General features: G+C 47.6%; 2 protein-coding genes across 13 annotated transcripts in view; one reads left to right on the forward strand and one right to left on the reverse strand.

Moving 5' to 3' along the window:
* Positions 1-19307, forward strand: part of LOC144124478 (uncharacterized) — a 254597-nt gene that overhangs the window by 131598 nt on the left and 103692 nt on the right. The gene's annotated exons all lie outside the window — the stretch shown is intronic.
* On the reverse strand, positions 14916-16750 carry LOC144126317 (uncharacterized). The gene is made up of 3 exons (XM_077660401.1): positions 16739-16750; positions 15325-15740; positions 14916-15219 (listed from the first exon to the last, which is right to left on the reverse strand). The coding sequence occupies exons 1-3, from the start codon at positions 16748-16750 to the stop codon at positions 14916-14918; spliced, it is 732 nt and encodes a 243-aa protein (XP_077516527.1).

A 19307-nucleotide genomic window follows, 5' to 3' on the forward strand; every position in this document is an offset into this window, starting at 1 on the left:
TGGATATACCAATTAGCCCTCGTCCCGCAGTCCTGAACGGCTGCGGAGCAAAGGTGGTGGTCCGACCTGTACCACCTTATCCCAATGCGGCTGCTCTATTACTGGTATACCAGGAACTCGCGGGCATTAAAGGATAGGAATCCTATAGGGCTTAGTGAAGTTAGGAGGACAGATGACGCATATACAGTGGAGAAAGGGGGGGACGGCATATACTATGCTAACGTTCGCTTTAGGTAACCTTTATTCTACCTAGGGAAATACATGTTTTAGCGGGACAGAACACAACTAGGTATGGTATTTATCATCAATCTGGGCATAGCGGGCAATGTAGAGGAAGTGTACGTTATTAGCGAGAGGGCGGCAGTTATCGTAAGCAAGCCTATATAAGAGTAACAAACACAACTGGCACAAGCCTATGCGACTCCATCCAGCCATGATGGTGAAATCATTGAAAGATTCTATGAAGACTTGGAATCTGCATTGAGCAAAGTAAAAACACGGCACGCTGTAATGATGTGTGATTTCAGTGTGAAGGTAAGCAAGAAGAAGGCTTGAGACCAGGCAGCAGGCGACTGTACAACTGGCTCTAGGGACCGCCACGGACAGTTATGAGTAGAATAGAGTTCCAGGACGAAAATAATTCGAGGATCGTGAATACCATCTTCCGCAAACGGGATAAAAAGAAATGGACGTGGAATGGAGCAGTGGAATGGTGAGGCTAAACATGGAATAGACTTCGCACGGTGGGCATCCTGGCATTATGCGGGACGAGGTGGTCCTCGGAAAGGTGCGCTGTAGCGCCGTTCGCTCTCGATAATATCAGCCTTGATTTGAAGAGGGAACTGAAGAAACGAGTGATGCGGAGCAGACTGAGACTGGGGAGCGTTACAATCAAGACAAGGGGACAACACCACATAAGAACACCACGAGACACGAGCGCTACTGAAGCGGAGCAGCGCAAGCCATTAACAAGTCAGCGGTTAGAGCAAAGGCAGTGGAACTCAGAACCTCGCTGGAGAACACTTCAGCTGAAGACCTTAGCTTTCATGCATTTACCGATAATCTCACAGCTATCGTTACGGAATACACAGTAGAAGTAGGCGGTAGGACGGCTCGACAGGATACCGGCAAGCTATATCCGCAGACTAAATATCCAATTAACAAACGTCAAAGCTTGAAGACTTCTAGCCCCAACGACAATATACAAAAGACAGAGCTATCAGAACAAATCAATTGAGGCATCTCACGGTTCTTGCAGTGCTTATATAAAAAGAATGAAAAACGTACATTACCATCTGCACAACCATCCGATCACAGCACCAACTTACGTTCAGCGATGTTGCAGACGGCGAGTCGTCACGGCGTCTTAATTGGTTCAGCACGGCACGCAGCGCGCATTATGCCTGCCACAAATTTTACTATCCGTTCCCTTTTCCTCAAGATAAATGTAAAACGCCTTGTTGTGCGAACAAGCTAGCTGTCTCTTATTTACCAACGTCAATCGACGGCTGTGTTGGCCGCCTTTTGTCACTGAAACCCCATGTTTAGTTGCGTAGGGGCGTAGTTTCTTCTTTAAGTACACCTCCGTCTTTTACGATGCAGTAAAGGATATCTGAACTATTGTTTCCTCTTGTAGAAGTCCAGTAGGTAAATAAAGCAGCTTTGATATTACCCCTTTAAGTGGAATCCAGTGCGCTACTAAACTTGCGGCTGAATTTTTGCTTTCTATCATTAGTCACGTTTTATTTGTCGGCAAAGAGCAAAAGCGCCGCTGGACGTTTCGCTGCGGCAACCGCAACGCAGTGACGTCCTGCCGCCGCTCACAGTCGCAATTGAACCGACATCCGCTTCGGGCGTTTCGACCAATCAGGTGTGGCCTCTGTGGCAGATTATGACGCTTTTTATTTGGCATAAATTCGGATTACGGCCCCTTGTTTCTCTACCGCAAACATGGCGTCATGTGTCTCAAAAAAAAAAAACGCAGGGAGGCGTAGACTCCCGGAGTGCGTCAGGCTAATCGCGATCGGGTCAGAAGTACAGACTATGTCTTGTGGACTGCGCCTATAGTTTCTCGTTGTTTCATGAGCCAGAGAATAGAAATGGCGTAGCCACGAAGCCACTCCGCTGACGCTCTGTACTGAGACAGCAACAAAGCGTACTCGGGACAGCAGGACTGGAGTCAGCTTTTTTCGCGCGTGTCTGATGGGTTTCTAAGCTCCTCAAAATACGACGCCAGCGGTGCGCGACGCTCGCATCGGGGCCGCACGCAGGGCTGCTGCAGTGAGCCGCCAGCGGAAATGGGCACCATGTCGCGCTCGATTATCGCACGTCGCTCTTGGCCCCGCCAGCAGCGCGGCCGAGTGGCACGAAGCGACCAGGAAGCCACGGCGCCGCTTTGAGCAGCGTCTGAGCAGCAGGCGCCGGGAAACGAGCGTGCGAATCGACGGCGGCCCACGTATGGACGACGCCGCTGCGACGGCCGCAGCACCGGATGGGGAGGTCCTCTCGTCTTTGTTGTTCTCTCGGGCCACGTACACCCATTCCGCGGACACACATCGCCGGCGAGGAGCTAAAGAGAGTGCAACTGAAGGCAGCGAAGGAAAGTCAAGTTCTCACGTAACAAAGCTTCGTAGCGACGGATCGATGAACACGCGCAATTCATGGCTTCAGGCTCTTCCACAGCAAGTGAAGCCGCAAGAGGTGACCCACGGTGCACAATACGGCTACGTGACTCGCAGTGTGCTTGCTGCTGTTAGAGGGCACAAGTGGTCTACGGCGAGTAGCGCGAACGACCGACCTCCAAATCATGGCTGGCAGCCATTCTGGGGGGGGGGGGGGGGGGGGGGGACTATTTACGTAGCGTTAGTGATGTTTTATCTGCGGTTTCTACGGTTATCAAAATTTCCAAGATAACAAGATAATACATGGGTGGCAAATTCATTACTGTGGAGAAACCCGGAAGGTGAGTTCACAGCACGCCTTTCGATGTTCGTGCAGGGGACACAAATAGCAAGCCATAACTGTGCGATGGTGATCGTCAGATCGTCGTTTTTCTGAGCCACGAAGAGTCGGCAGAAAGGGGACCGTTGAGCTGGTATAATTCATTTATGCTGGTGTGTTCACACTATAAATTAATCTGCGCAGTCATGGGTTGCCACCCATGCCACCCAGCAGAGATCGGTTGCCACCCAGGCCTGCTCAAATAAAGATTTAAACGGGATGGTCTGCACCACGAAAGCGGCACTGACACCTCATATTCCCGTGAGCTCGGTGGACGGATGCTCGTTGGAAACGATAAATGCTGGTACTCATTGGTGGGAAGAAAGGGGACGGGACAATGGGGAGAAAGCCTTCGGAACGCTGCAAACGGTCAATCGTCAAAAGCACTGAGCCTAGCGGCTACATGAGCTCGTCATCGCTACTACGAGGCCTGCGGCGCCCACTGCAGGATAAAGGCCCTTCCAAATGACTTCCAGTTAACCCTGTCCCGGTTCGAACTGCTGGCACCCTCTTCCCGCAAAATTTCCCAACCTCATCACCACTCCATCTGACTCGCTGCCGCTGCCTACTTCGCATGTCTTCCCTTCGATTCCTGGCTATGAATTAGGCTAACGGCTGCCTCTTCTCGGCATTACATCGCCTCTTGATATCCACTGTCGTTGGTCTGTCTGATCTCTATTAAATTTCCTGTACAAAGGTTACCGCTATCATTCTCCTTTTTACAGGGTGCTGCGTTGTCCTCGATTTAAGCTGAACCCTTTTCATGGACTTTTAAACAGAGAGGACGTACGCGAGTATGATTGAGTGTCCGGAATTGCATTGTAGTTAGTGGAGAACTGAGCCAAGGGCAAGAAATTTGGCAACAAATATTATATAATCCGAACGCGAATATCCCCGAAAGGTGCATAGCAGTAGACGCCGTCACTGCGCTCCAAGCGGAAAGGCGCTAGTAAATTTGGCAAGTACTCATTAAGAAGATCATTTAGCTTATTAGCTCGCATATTCCGGCCGTGAACCCAATTATGTAGGCCTAGGAGACCAAAATGACCGCCCATTCCGAGCTTACCACTTCGACGTGCGGCAGCGAGACTCTCCGAAACCGTCTCTGGTGTTTGACTGCAGGTGGCGATCCCAGTGAGCCTATTTATGCACGCATAAGCGTCAAGCAGTGAGGCCCACGTTAAAGAACCTCCTGTGTTGGGTCTTAATGCGCTAGCACTAGGAGCGTATGTGAAGGCGGAAATGGCTACCACCGTCACACTTGGCCACCTGTGATATGACAAACTTCAGTGTGCAAGCCTCCGGAATAACGAACCTAAGTATGCCACCTCAGATATAACGAGCTATCGTGTGTTGACCTCGGATACAACAAACTACATATGTTGACCTTTAATATAAGAAACCTCTGTGTGTCAACCTTAGATATAATGAGCCTAAGTACACACCACTAGATTAGGTGCTAGCAGTGTGTGCGTGATCAACGCAAATGACACATTCACTGTGTTGTAAAAATTAAAAGACATGTGAAACCAATGTGAGTTTTAATCAGCAAGAGACTCAGCAGCAACACAATACGCAAACACATTCAGACGATCCACTGAGGATCGCCTAAGTGTTTTGTTCCAAACAATGCGATATCGTTGTGATGCAATTCCCTTGAAATGCCTTCGCTATGGATGTCTACATGCTGCGACAGGCTACGAAACAAATGGCAAAAAAACAGCCTGTGGCCTAACTCCTACTCATGCCTGTTCTGCTGACACATGTGGGCTTTGATTGGAATATTCGAGCCCGGCTCCAGTGTGGCCACCCTCGTGCCCCTCAACAGCCTCCCTTCAGAGGAAGTTCTACACCCATGCGCGTGCTTCTTTCCGGAACTGATAAGCAAAAGGGACACTCAGGAGAAACAAAGGTCGGCCTGTAGGAACATGTTATCCAATTATAACGATAAAGTGGGTATTTACTCGAAAACAGGGCTTTCATAAGCTGTAAAAAGAAAAGAAAAGAAACGAAATACACATGTCGCCACCATCGGCCGTTATTGTAAACAAGTTTCGTTCATGTCAAATCAGTTTCTCTTCTCGCGAGATCTCAGAGCCCAGGCTGCGTTGCTCCTGATGCAAACGAGCCTGTATCGAGCAGCGAGAAATTTCTTAATTCGAATCTTCGTGACAATCACAGAGACTTTCGCGGCCAGACAACCATCAACATAGGCAGAGAGTGCCCCCGAATAGACTTGTATTCAGTACAAAGGTTAGATTACCTTTTATTCTGTGTCTCTTCAATAGACCTCGCATGAAGGTGAAAAGGGGAGCCCGAACACAAGACACAAAAAGATAAAATCTCTTCTTTTTTGTGGGTTGTCTTGCTCTTGGGCTCAGCTTTTCATCCTAAGAATACCGTGCACAAACTAGCCCCAACGGAGGCTTCATTGAGGTCAGACTTTAAGAGCCTCAAGCGCACGAGCAGGCTTTCGAGGTGACAAGGCAGGAGAGCAGAAATGCTAAAAAGTTATCGAAAACCAGTATGTTTCAAAAGGGCCACCGTACTTAATCGCATATTGGTCGCATACGTCGACACCAGACCTTTGAGAAGCGGTGAACCGGAAATGACAAAGCTGAAATGTCGTATTGTTTTACGACGTGAAACTCCGATCCATCAACATCATCTTCAGCCTGACTACTCCCACTGCAGGGCAAAAGCTTCTCCTATATCTCTTCAATTAACCCCGTTGTATGCACTCCAACCACGGCCACCCAATCCCCGAAAATAATTTCATCCGCCCCGCTAACCCTCTGCCGACCTTTGCTGCACTTGTTTTCTCTTGGACCTTATGTCATGATCAGCGGTTATGTTGCCTTCGCGAAATTACAAGTCCTGCTCAAGCCCATTTCTTCCTCCTGATTTCGGATAGGATTTCATTAACCCGCGTTTGTTCCCTCACCCACTATGCCTTTTTTCTGTCTCTTAACGTTACACCTATCATTTCCTTTTCTATACCTCGCTGCCCTGTCCTTAACTTTTGCGTTACCGCGCCTGAGGCCATCTGTCATATATGACCGACGTTATGAACCTGCTGCCAAAAATTAAATACGGCGCTTCTGGACAAGCTGTGCCATCTACGTTGCTTCCTTAACAGCAACTCTTTCGTTTCAGATTTGTTTTCTCATTTTCTAACTCGAGGACTGGGCGTGAAAAATGAAATTTTTACCGGACGTAGTCGACCGGTCAGCGATCGTGGCATCCATTTCGCCACGTGCTCTTCAATGACGAGAGGCTACATGGGACGCTTTAGTCAATTCTGATGCCGTAATTTTCTTTTATAGCAGCAGTGGCGAGTTAGACAACGGTATGGAACAATCGGATTTCGGTTCTGATAGCGAGATTTCGTCTAGGAGGCCCTTGACATCAGTGCTTGCTCGCATGTGTTTCGTTTTACCATTCACGTTGTACTTTATGCAGTGCGCATAATTTGTAAATGATGAGAATGGTTTCAGTTGCACTTTAGTGTCTTAGCAACATACTTCCAAAATATTTTACCAAATGCGCGAGCAGATTTTTGATTATGATGATTTCAAGGAAGGCCATGCCGCCTTTTTGCCCATAGAACCCATTGGCTACGAACAGAAAAAAAAATAGAGAAAAGGAGGAACTGCAAGCTCTGCTATAAAAAATATGAACAGAATTCGCAACAAGTGTTATTGCAACACATTTATGATCTATCTCCACTTCATATTCTCAAGCGACTGCTTTCCCTGTTGGCACGGCAATTATATTCCGTAGCTTGAAAGTCCACAGGAAGTACGGCGTATTATGTACGCAGCTGAAAATTATAAGAATTGCAGCTATGAATATGTGCACCATTTTATATATTTTTTTATTTTGTGGTAATAGCTTCGCACCCAGTGCAGTGAATTACATATATATTGGTTGAGTTATTTTTGTTTTACCAGCACATTGAACTAGTAATATTGTAAAAATTTTGCACACACAACTCTCACGTTCTTTTCGTTCAGAAGTATAATAAATAAGCTACATTCATGCATTCCAATGCGAAGTTTATTTGCCACATCTTGAAGAAATAATTTTTAATTTAAAACACCCAATATCTGCCATTTTTTTCGTGGTAGCGAAAGAGTTAAGCTGAACCCTCTTCGTTATCCTCGGCGCTTCTGCCCCGTAGGTGAGTACCGGCAACATACAGCTGTTGTACACATTCCTCTGTTACTCCAGTCCACCAGCATTCAATTGGGGCGCTAGGCGCAGAACCATCGCACATTTCAGCACCAGTAGGCGCCATGAAAAACTCGTCATCGGAGACAGTGTGTTCACGCACCCAGCAAGAGGTCGACACCAGAGGTGGGCAAATGCCCTCATTTTTACTTTTGCTCCCTCACCCTCACCTTTGAATACGCGGCCCTCACTCACACTCACCCTCATTTTGAAAAGCTATCCGACCCTTCCACACCTTCACCCTGACTTCGAAAAATTTGCTGGTCCTCCCTCGCCGTCAGCCTCATATCGCCGGCCCTCCCTCACCCTCACTAACAGTTGTTTTAAAACTCGAGTTATTTTGTAGTTGGCAATTTTTGGCAATATTACTGAGTAATAAACATATAAGCAAATCCCTAACACCACTATGGGGCGAGAGGATATATTCTTATATTGTTGTGTGTACGCGTGTACGAGTATATGTTGTTTCAGCTAATACGTAAGAAAAAATCGAAACACTTACGAGCTGAGCCCCAAAAAATCACTCTGCCTTTACTTGTGGCATGCACTGAATGCACACATGTCCCCTGCACTTCATTGTTATCTGTATGCACCGCTAAAATGAGTCAGCGCATTGTTGTTTCCGTGCACGAAAACTAATATACGGCAGGAATATTTATAAAACAGGAAGTGCTAAGAACAGAATGCACTCAGAACTAGGAAAGTTTGTGGGTCGCTTAATTTCCACTACCGGATGACACTGCGATAGCGCTGGGTCTTGTGAATTTCACTGCTTCTAATTGCCCGCCATTTCGTTCGGTTTGCTGCATGCTCGTCTGATGACGCTTCACGAGCACGGATGGAAGATGACGAAGACCACGCTTTAAAACTACAGCGTGAGAGACTGGCAGCGTAACAGGCGTGAACGCGGGTACGTGACCAAGACGACGACATGCATGTACAGCTCGAGAGCTTGCCAGTTCGTACAGGCAGGATATATTTTCTCCCAACTGATTGTTCATCTGAGGGAAGTGTATAAACCGACCTACTTTAGAACGGAGTGGCACTCCCTCTTTTGAAGCGAAAGCTTCACTGCGCCATTTAAAGCCAAGGTCACGATGCGGGTCTCCGGCTGCTACTGCGCATGCGCCAAACCACAGCAGCTGCGCCGGTCTCCTCCGCATCGCCGCTGCGCTTGACGTCATCGCTCGGCTACCACTAAGCAGAAATGATAACAAAGTGAGTAATAGAGACGCGACCGCATGGCGGCGCCTGCAAGCCTGAAATTCTGTTAACCCAGCATGGGCCTTTCACGTCCTACCAGGGGAACTCGAAAACGATCTGGACTTGTAAAACGTGCGGGGTGAGGGGCACCCTCGACCACGTAGTATGGGAATGTGACGACTCCCCCGGAGTCGAAGAAGATATTGATATCAGAGAAAGCTGGGAAGCTGCGGAGCGAGGATCTCGCTCGACAGAAACAAGACAAAATCTTTTTGCTTAGCCCTCAGTCGCGGAGGCTCCGGCCCCCGTCCTCCAGGCCTGCGCGCCGGGGGCAGGGAGTAGTAACGGGTCTCCAATTCCGGCGGAAATAAAAGTTATCATCCATCCATTCATGCGCCTCGTTACTGTGCATGTTCATCATGATCTTTCATCGGTTGCAGCGCTTGGGAGATAAACAGTGGCGCGTGCACTCGACCGCGTGCAATGAAGCTTTCTTGTGCCCACTAGGTTTAACCAGGCCTAAACCATTCCATTTTTTTTTTGGTGATGTGCTCAGCCTTGCCTAGCGTCTAGTGCTCTTGTGCTTTCTAGACCGTTAAGCTACTTTTGGCGTTTCGGGGCTCAGCCTTATGCATTATAACGCAAATCGAACCCAGTGGTCACCATGGTGACTAAGGTGGCAAAATAACGGAATAAAATAACAAAAGGCGCAGCGTGATGTCCGAGCACCAACAACGAACCTTAATTATGTCGGTCCGGCATATATATATATATATATATATATATATATATATATATCCCTGTCTGGCAGGCGTTAAAGTAGGCGTACTTAGTGCTGATATTCGTGTGAACTTTCTGGTCCACACTTTAGCCGCACAATGTTCCGGATGGTGGCATACGATTCAGCGTTCGATGTAGAATAAACCTACTAGTTATGTTACACACAAGCTCGCGGCAGAGATTCGAACTGGCGACCAACTACTACTCATTCCACGTATTTACGACCATTCATATTAACATTGTGGCTCAGCCGTTTGTCGCGGATCGTTCGGGGTGGTGGCATACGATTTCGCGTTTCGTGCAACAAAAACGTACTAGTTATGTTAGGGCCCAGCTCTGGGCAGGAAATCGAAGCGGCGACCCTTGTTAGGTGTGTTAACGTTCCATATTCGATCGCTGCCTCAGCGTGGGCTCATCTTTTTTTTGCGATGTGTTACGTGTCGTTTCCTTTGTAAATAATTTGGTTAATGTAAATAGAATATATTTTCAATAGAATGAATACCATGCTTAAAAACGTTGTGGCTATAGCGTAGTGGTCTGAAGCAGCGGCCAGCAGAACTAATTTTTTTAGCGCTGCCGCGGGTTCAGATCCCGCTCCCCCAGCTACGAAGTTCTTATTTCTGTATAGTGTCTTCCCCCAGTGTGATGCTGGCTTCCCGCTGCAGTGAGGTTCTTATGCTGTAGCTTAAAATGAAACATTCTTCAGGCCACTCGAAAATAAAATGGGTCGCTGAAATGCAGCTTTTGGGCTGAATAATGGTAATCACTGACTCCCTGAGTCTGGAGTGAACGGTTCCTGTGGTTGCCATTTCATTGTCCTAGCGCTTCCACTCCGCCGAAAAGCTGTTGTCTGTGTGTCCGAAGCGTGCTTATAGCACGTGGGCCACCTTGGTCACGTGATGTTGTGACGTCTCACAAGCTGGCCACCGGATTGTGAACAAACTGCTTACCGTGGCAGTTCAATTAATGATTAGTCGCTAGAGTTTCCTCAGGAACAACATGGGTCTAGCCGTAGCTATGGCAGCACCTACTATCGCAGAGCAGTGGCGTATAGCTTAACCGCTGCATATCTGCGCCAAGAGCGGAATCAGGACTCCCAGGGATTTGTGAATGTAGAGAATGACCAATTCTTCCACAGTACAAGTCCTAAATGACGCAATATCACGCAAACTTACATCATATGATACATCAACAAAAGTAAGCCAGTTTAGGTCGAGCAGCCCGATAGCAAGTAAAGATAATCCATGCAAAACCAGGTGTAATCGCGCTAACGAACGCGCGATTACTCTTGGTTAACGCCAAGCTAAACCGGCCTTGATTTTTTGCTTACACGCCTACGCATTACGCAAACGCTGAGTTTCAATTCCCTTCCATGCCTCAAAGAAATTTGGTTCATAAAATCAGGCGCGCGATCGCGTGGTGGCACGTCTCATCAGGGACCGAAACAAACAAAGAGATGTTCTTGTTATCTGGAGAGGAGCACAGCTTTTTGTTTATTTGCAACGCGGAGCCGCTATGATGAGACCAAGGTGGTTAAGCTGCTGTTTATTTTTATGGTAAGAGTGCAGTCGTTGGCTTTGCCCACCACATTGCGGCACCGCTTTCCTATACCACAATTCCAGCGAAAATCGAAACAAGATACGATTGTACTGAACTACTCACACTGTGAATAAAAAAATTCAACACCACGTCTCCAAAAGGCCTTGCTTTGACAGCGGAATTTCGTAGAAACATTTTTTGCGCTGCAACCAGTTCTTTGAAACCTCACTGTGCTGAAATCGGACTTCGTTCCGGGAAAGAAGGCTTATAACTTGGGAATTTAATAGCTTTAGTAGGTGTAAGTGCTACATGCTTTACTCTCCACTCTGATATCTGACAGACTCGAGGCCAGAAGTGGGCATCAGGGCGTTGTCGCCCTCACCTCATGAGGTGAGGGAGGATGGGCACATGAAAATTCGTGAGGACGAGGGCGACGGAGGAAAGACATGGTGAGTGAGGGTGAGGGAGGGCAAGATACATGGTCTGAAGGCGAGGGTGGTGTCCCGAACCGTACTACGGGCCAACGTTTTTACATAAGAACAGTTGGAAAACTTGCTCCAGGGATGCGGCCCCACTTTAATCTCAAAGAGACGCGAGCGCTATCTCTAGGGTTGTGCCAGTACCACGTTCATTGCACCAAGCCCGTTGGCTGCGCTTGACCACGTGGTCACGGTTTGATGCATAACTGGTCCACGCTGGCTCGCGCCGCGCATCGTCTGCGCCGGGTGCGGCTGTTTTCAGCCGCGCGTCGATGTTCATGTTCGCTGCTTGGATTTCACCTACGTATCGATAAGTTCGCGTGTGCTCTACAGCTGGGGTACGAGAAGGCAGGGTGCTCGGGAAGTGCGGGTTTTGGGTGCAGATCTCGGTCGAAACTGAAAGCCCTTCTTTCCGTGGTTCTACGTGGTGAAATCGAAGAGACAGGATGTGCCGCTTGCCCCTTCATAATTTGGATTGGTAAAATCCTTCACGTGGATAATACGGAGCTTTGCAAAGTAGCTTCCAGGTCCGCTTAGTCGCGGCTGAAGTCACAGTAACCGCACTAAACCGACTGCTATAGAAAATCACCTTATTAGGAGATTTTCCCTTGGCTTCTTGCAACAGCTGTGTTAAGGAATACAAGTTTGAGGGATTGACATTCTGAGCACTAATTTCAACGCCTTCTGAATTTCGCAGCCTCGGTAAAGTGTACTAGAAGAGGGCAGTGGGCTCACTGCCCGTCGTTCCCTGATGCCGTTCATGTCAAACACGAAAGGTGGCGCCACCAGCAACTTCACTGTAGCTTCGTGCTGGTCGGCGCTGCTCGGTCGCTCACATATATGTACGCGCTGCTTTAATTCCTGCACCTACTTTTATGGGGGAAACGGCTGACGGACGCTCCGTACATGATCTGCAAAGGAATTCATTAGTTAGCGTTTTTATGCCCCAGACAGGGCGATATATAGCGCGGTACCCAATCAGCAATACGTAAAGGCTTGATGGAGGAAGATGGTATCAAAGTAAATGCTATTTTTCTCAGGTTTCTGCGCCAATGTTTCCATGCTGCTGAAGGTAGTGATTTTAACTCTGGCGACACTGATCAAGCAGTTAGCCAGAGCTCATCTAACCTTTTATTATTAGCAGCTCTAACTGTAGGACAAAATCTGTGGTAGTCTTTGATGTCAACGGAAATTCTGAGCACATGCAGTATTCCTTGACGCTTATCTTGGACATTAAGATAGCCAACAAGCGTCGGCGAATGCTGTGCAGTGAAACCTGAACGCGCACGCTTCTCTTATACCGTGTTTCACGGCCTCTTAACATTCCTTTACGTGATTAATGTATACACGTGAAGAGGGGCCTGACAAAAGTAATTCGTTATCAGGCCTCAAAAAAATTTATTTGTCACTTAATTCAACAATACAGTTACAAGCACTTGCACATTTACATCATGAACAACGGCTCAGCTTAAGATGCTTTGCTTTTTCTCGCTTGCCCATATGCTTGGAGTTTATCCCTTTCACATAAAAGTGCAGCCGAGAGATTATGTAAAAGCTGATGATCCTGGCAGAAAGAATAGGTGCGTGAGCTGAGCAGCCGACCTCTTGTCCAAACCTTTCTTTCACAACTGCCAGCACGTCCTGGATGCTGTCAGTCTGCAGTTGATGGCAACTGAAGCATTCAGTGAAAATGTTTTCAAGCTTGCTGACAAAGTCGAAGAGCACACTCGACGGGTACAGCAGTCCCCCTTTATCAAGAAAATGTGTTAACCGAGCGAGTTGGAAGTCATCATCTGGAGATGGCATTGTGAGGAGTGACATGCAACCTTTCATCACACATCGACGTGCAACATACCCTGCAATATGAATTATTAGCCGAGAATCACTGCTAACTACATGCTGTTTGTGGTCAGACAGAGATGCTTGTGCTGGCAAAGATGTCTGTGCTGCTGAGCTGGACGCATCAAGGCTGGGAGGGTCAGGGTTGTCGGGTTGCATATCATCACCTGAGCTGATTTCTAGCAATGAGGCCAGTGTATCCACTTCACAGTTCCCATGGCTGATTGCTTTCACGAGGCCATAAAAGGAGAGGCAGTTTACAATTACCATGAACTGGGACAGCGTAGGGTGGTCATTGCTGCCAGAGGCTTGTCTCACAATTCCAAAAAGGTTCTCAAGTTTATCTTGGCTAATTCTTGAAGTCATCAGATGCTTATACCAAACCTTCTCAGTTAAGTAGGCAAACAATTCGAGTGTGCTTGATATGGTGACGCGTAACCCTGTCGCTGTAGAATCACTTATGAATCCCCTTTGCCATTCGCATGCTTCTCCCATTGGTTCAAGTACAACAAAAATTCCTTGAGCTCTGTCGCATGAGAAGAATGTGGTCGCAGGGCATCTCCTGGATGCCTTGACGTCATTAGGGTGATCAGATGATGAATCTTACTGAAAAAAATATTGAAGATTTAACTTTAGTGTTAGAGCACAATGCGAGAGAAAAAATATCAGGTTAAGCTACAACCGTTTAGTGTTATTTATTGTTTGAAATATCTTGTCAAGTTTCCTCACCTGAAGAAATGCTGGGTGGCGGTTATGGTGCCAAATATCTTGCATAGCTTTTCTTGGTACAGATGAAGGGCTTGTAGGAGACTTGTCCCAAAGAGTTGAAAGGCGTAGGCAACTCTCATTTTCTCGAACCCGTTCGGTTCTAGGTGGCATCGTGTGATCCCTGGCATGGCTTTAAGGGTCACGTTGCAAGAGTCTATTTTCAAGGCTTCCTTCACATGCTGCATAGTAACCGGTAAAAAATATGAAGCTGGCTAAATACCATATACATCAGAGAGGGGGAAAGTGTCACGCCCATATTCAGAGCATCAATGCAACCCATTTTCATCTTCTGAATTAGCACTGCAATGTGCCCGAAAAACAGATATCAGAAATACTCTAAATTTTATAAACATGCTGCTGTCTTAAACATCTGAGCCAACTTACATGACCAGCTGGAGTGTTGAATCCACATTTCAAGAGGGAGTTCCGGGGGCATTTTATGAGATGTGGAAAGTCTGAGACAAAAAATAAATGTCGGTCTGAATCAACAGGATGTTGCACTTTACAGGTGGTCGACTTTGCAGTTGCCAGCACTCCCTTGATTTTCCACATCTTCCGATTCCAAGCAGCACCATCAGTGGTAATAAAGTCCACAAAGAGACCACTCTTCTCGGCTAGTATCGTAGCCTCGGTCACAACTTTAGCCACGGTATCACCTTTCATATTCCCATTTGTAGCGAAACAGCCAATAATTTGGCTCCATTTCCCTGGGAACGGCACAAAGAGAATTACCATGCCATGATCAGATGGTATTTGCTTATCTTTTGTTGTCGTGAAGGGCCCGAGATCTACAAAGCCCTCCACAATGCCAGAGTTCTTAACAGACAGGTGTTCCGAAAGTTTCAATTCGTCGATTAACAGGCCTCCATGCCTTTTGCAGCTGTCAAGGTTTGTTGCTTTTGTCTTCAGTTTCTGCAGAACTTTTTCACTGAAGCCGGAAACTGTGCGGTATGACGACATATACCTTTAAGCGTTGCTTTACTCGGAAGGGACAAAATTTTGTTCCTTCGAAGGTGTTCGTAGAGGCGAGGGCTCTTCATTTTCATCATGATACAGTCAAGCACCCAACTGTTGCTATATCGCAAGCCGTTGGGCTTTACACGCTGAAAAGCACTGCCTGACAGCTTCCTGCTGTCGCGGCGGAAGGCTTGCAATATTTTCATCAAGTACCTCTGCTTTGATGACGGAGTTCATCTTCTGCAGCTTCAAAATTTTCTCATTGGCATTGCCGAGACGAGTCAGAAGCCTCCGGCTCTTCTGGATTGCAGCTTTAAGTTTCCGTGAAGGAGCACGGCTGGTCTTTGTGGTGCTGCGTTTAATCCTTGATTTACGCATGAGCAATGCTTGCCTCAAATACTTGCATGAAACGCACTGCACGGGACAAGCGCTGGTCTCGTCCTTGTCCCGCCTCTGTTGCGCTGTTCCCCAGTATGATATTATTTTTCAGCGCAATCTATATCTAAAAGGTTATGAATAACAAGTACCTTGCTTGGAAACTGCACCATTGCAGTTGCTGCTGAAATACACTCCATGACGGATTATGACTTTTGTTTTTAGCTTTTCTGTCAGCAGCGATTCTTGGTAGTCCGCCTGCCCCATTGCGCCTGTACACAGGTGCACAGAGTTGGACTGCTGAAGCACGGCCTCCGCATCCTTTTCCGTCATCACTTGACACTCGCTCAGCAAAACACCTCTGGCAAATATCTTGCAGTTGGGGCCGGATGACGAGTGAAAAAACATGACGACCTTTTCTGACTTGACTTCTCCTTTCGAGGTCAGAAACGATGTGCAGTATATGACACCATCGTGATTGGGGAATTTGTGCATGCTCCAATATTCCGATGGCGTTTTCAGGCAGCACAAAAACTTCAGACTGACTTCACTGCTTCCTGAAACTTTCTGGGCACGTAGAGAGCTTTTGCAGTAAAGTTCTAAGCTGTCTTGATGACTGGTGCCGGCATCACGTTCGGGAGCGCCTTCACTGCCAGCGCACGACACTTTAGCCGGAACTTCACAGTGGTCTGGTCCTATTCTTTTTGACAGCACGGTCTCTCCCGTGCTGTCTTTTTTGACAAGTACGTGGGCAAGTTAGGTAAAATAGTTGGGACTACGTCGGCACGAAGAATCGGCTTCCCACGTGGAATTCGTACTTCTTTTCCTTCGATAGTGTGCACATAGTCCCGAAGCACATATTGCGGCTCAAAATGCAATTCAAAAACCGCGCTCGTGTCTTCCAGGGTTCTGTCCGCGGGGTGCAGATTTTTCTCCCATTTTTTTCGCAACTCTTCGTTCTTCGGGACTCCAAATAATGATATCTTTGGAGCACCCTTCACGTGAACGTAACCCGTCCTACACCCAGGCGCGTAGCAGTGGTTTTGTCGGCGTTTAGACATGCTACACAAATTTACGCGATGTCTAGGTCACATTCGCTGCACACACCTTTTCCGCATGTTACTGGAGAACAAAAAGTCATGGACAAAACGCCAGCAGCACGACGTTTGAAGAAAACGCGATAACTAACGCAAGCACGCACGCACGCACGTGCTCCAACACGGTCGACACGGCCCGCTACAGTGAAGTTTGACATCAGCGCCGCGCCGCGGCCTTTCGGTGAAGCTAAAATCGTTGACATTTCCGGCGCGCCCGCCAGTGGGAGCTTGGCTGGAGAGTAAGCCCACTGCCCCCTTCTAGTACACTTTAGCCTCGGCCTAGGTGCAAATTCCCCCGCCAGTGGGAGCTTGGCTGGAGAGTAAGCCCACTGCCCCCTTCTAGTACACTTTAGCCTCGGCCTAGGTGCAAATTCCCATTTGCTTCGTAAAACCACGCCGGTAAAGACGAAAATTGCCGTTTAGAAGCCGACAAAACCGGCTTTTATGTGGCTAACTAAAAAAACTTGCCTCGGAATGCATGCAGATACGGTAAAAGAAGCCCCATCCACGAGTTTTTGAGCTTCCGTGATAGAACAAAGCATTCGGTCACCGTATCGCATTCTGAAAGTTTGCACAGCTAGGAAGTCACAACGAGACGAGCAGCCATTTGATAACGCGTTTTAACGTGCTCGGCTAAAGTTATAGTTTTATATGCTACTAAATCGTCTTGTTTGATTGGTAGCAAAGACTTCAAGGCGAAAACTACGTTTTGTATTCCTTAAATACATTTGTGTACGCACGCGAGCCACCGTCCGCGGCGCTCCTCAAAGTAGCAGACGACGCGCCCCAACTAAAGCGACCGCAGCGCCACCGCCTAAGCGGCACTCGTGTGAGTCTGTGCCGCTCCCTGGTGAGCCGCGGCTGTTTTCCAATTGCCCTTATTGAAAAACGCTGCTTCTGGCTAACGTTTCTTCTCTGTGTAGTCCATTATGGATAACTGTTTTAGAGCGCTATTTCTTAGGGCGAAGGTTCCCGAAGAAGACGTAGTTTCTACAGTTAGGACTCGGGACGTACAGAAGGCGAACAGGAAAGGCGGGGAGCCGCACGCCTTCTCCGTCGCCGTGCCCGTGTTGTGAATAAAACAAAAAAGGAAGCGCGCACGAAAAGCTACAGCTATAGGCTTCGTAGGGAAAGAAGGGAAAGAAAAACCAATGAAACGCCGAACAAGTGGGGCAGAAAGCCATAAACCAGTCCACCAACCGGAGTTTAGGCACAGAAATCTTCACACATGCGTGCACGCCGCCTCAGGTCCGCTAGCGCCTGAGCATCATGGGTCAAGCCAAGCAGTGCAAACAGCAAAACTTGTTTTTCGACCGGACGCTAAGACTCGAACGTGTTCCCAGCATGCGGTCTCGAGAAGCCATCTCCAAGGGCTTCGATTCCAAAAGCAATGATTGAGGGCGTCCTCCAGAACACTGTGATCGCGGGACCCGACAGGAGATAAAATGCGGCGCATTGAAGCCGCGATATTTCCCAATGAAGCTAACACGCTCTTCCAGTTTTCAAAACTGTATTCTGAATATATTACAGAGTGAGTCCAAAATATGTCATTATGAATTCACCAAACATTTTCAGCACCAATTCAAGCAAAGGCGATGGCAGTGCTTCATTGGCTCATGCTTCATCGGCTATTAGATGACGCTGATCAGCTGATGGGGCTGGCGGCTCTAGGGGAAGCATCGAACATCCCTTCATCGTACCACGCGACTTTAGGTGCAGCGTACGGCGCTTTCTTTCCTCGCATGCATGACGCATCGTAGGTCTTGCAAAGTGCGCCCCCGGCATCAGTGCCTTCCTGCTCACAAAAGTACGCGACGTAGGAAACCATCATCAGCCTTACTACACCCACTGCAGGGCAAAGGCCTCTCCCATGTCTCTCCAATTAACCCTATCCTTTGCCAGCTGCATCCACCCTTTGCCTGCAAACTTCTTAATCTCATCCGCCCACCTAACCTTCTGCCGCCCCCTGCTACGCTTACTTTCTCTTGGAACCCACTCCGTTACCCTTAAAGACCAGCGGTTATCCTGCCTTCGCATTACATGCCCTGCCCAAGCCCATTTCTTTCTCTTGATTTCGACTAGGATGTCATTAACCCGTGTTTGTTCCCTCACCCACTCTGCCCGCTTCCGATCTCTTAACGTTACACCTATCATTTTTCTTTCCATGGCTCGCTGCGTTGTCCTTAACTTAAGCTGAACTCTTTTCGTTAGCCTCCACGTTTCTGCCCCGTAGGTGAGTACCGGTAAGATCATGCTGTTGTACACTTTCCTCTTGAGGGAAATTGGTAAACTGCCACTCATGATCTGCGAGAATTTGCCATATGCGCTCCACCCCATTCTTATCCTTCTAGTTATCTCCCTCTCATGATCAGGATCAGTTGTCACTACCTGCCCTAAGTAGACGTATTCCGGCACAATTTCTAGGCTCTCGCTGCCAATTGTGAACTGTTGTTCCCTTGCTAGGCTGTTGAACATTATCTTGGTTTTCTGCATGTTAATTTTTAGACCCATCGATCTGCTCTGCCTGTCTAACTCGTTGATCATGATTTGCAGTTCATCTCCTGAGTGACTCAGCAAGGCAATGTCATCAGCAAATCGCAGATTATTTAGGTATTCTCCATTTATTCTTATTCCCAACTGTTCCCAATTCAGGCCTCGAAATACCTCCTGCAAACATGCGGTGAACAGCATTGGCGAGATCGTGTCTCCTTGCCTGACGCCCTTTCTTATTGGAATTTTATTGCTGACTTTATGGAGGACTATAGTAGCTGTGCAGTTGCTATATATATCTTCCAGTATTTTGACATAAGGCTCTTCTACCCCCTGATTACGCAATGCCTGTATGACTGCTGAGGTTTCCACTGAGTCGAATGCTTTCGCATAATCAATGAAAGCTATATATAGAGGTTGGTTATATTCTGCGCATTTCTCTATCACCTGATTGATAGCGTGAATATGATCTATTGTGGAATATCCTTTACGAAAGCCTGCCTGATCATTTGGTTGATTAAGTCTAACGTTGGCCTGACTCTATTAG

Source organism: Amblyomma americanum, chromosome 3, assembly GCF_052857255.1.
Source record: "Amblyomma americanum isolate KBUSLIRL-KWMA chromosome 3, ASM5285725v1, whole genome shotgun sequence".
In the NCBI taxonomy this organism is placed as follows: Eukaryota; Metazoa; Arthropoda; class Arachnida; order Ixodida; family Ixodidae; genus Amblyomma; species Amblyomma americanum.

Excerpts from the sequence above, each read along its gene's own strand:
- LOC144126317 (XM_077660401.1), bottom strand. Across the intron at positions 15,220-15,324 it reads GGTGCAGTTTCCAAGCAAGG|CGTGCAGTGCGTTTCATGCA; the intron begins TACTTGTTATTC and ends CAGCGCTTGTCC.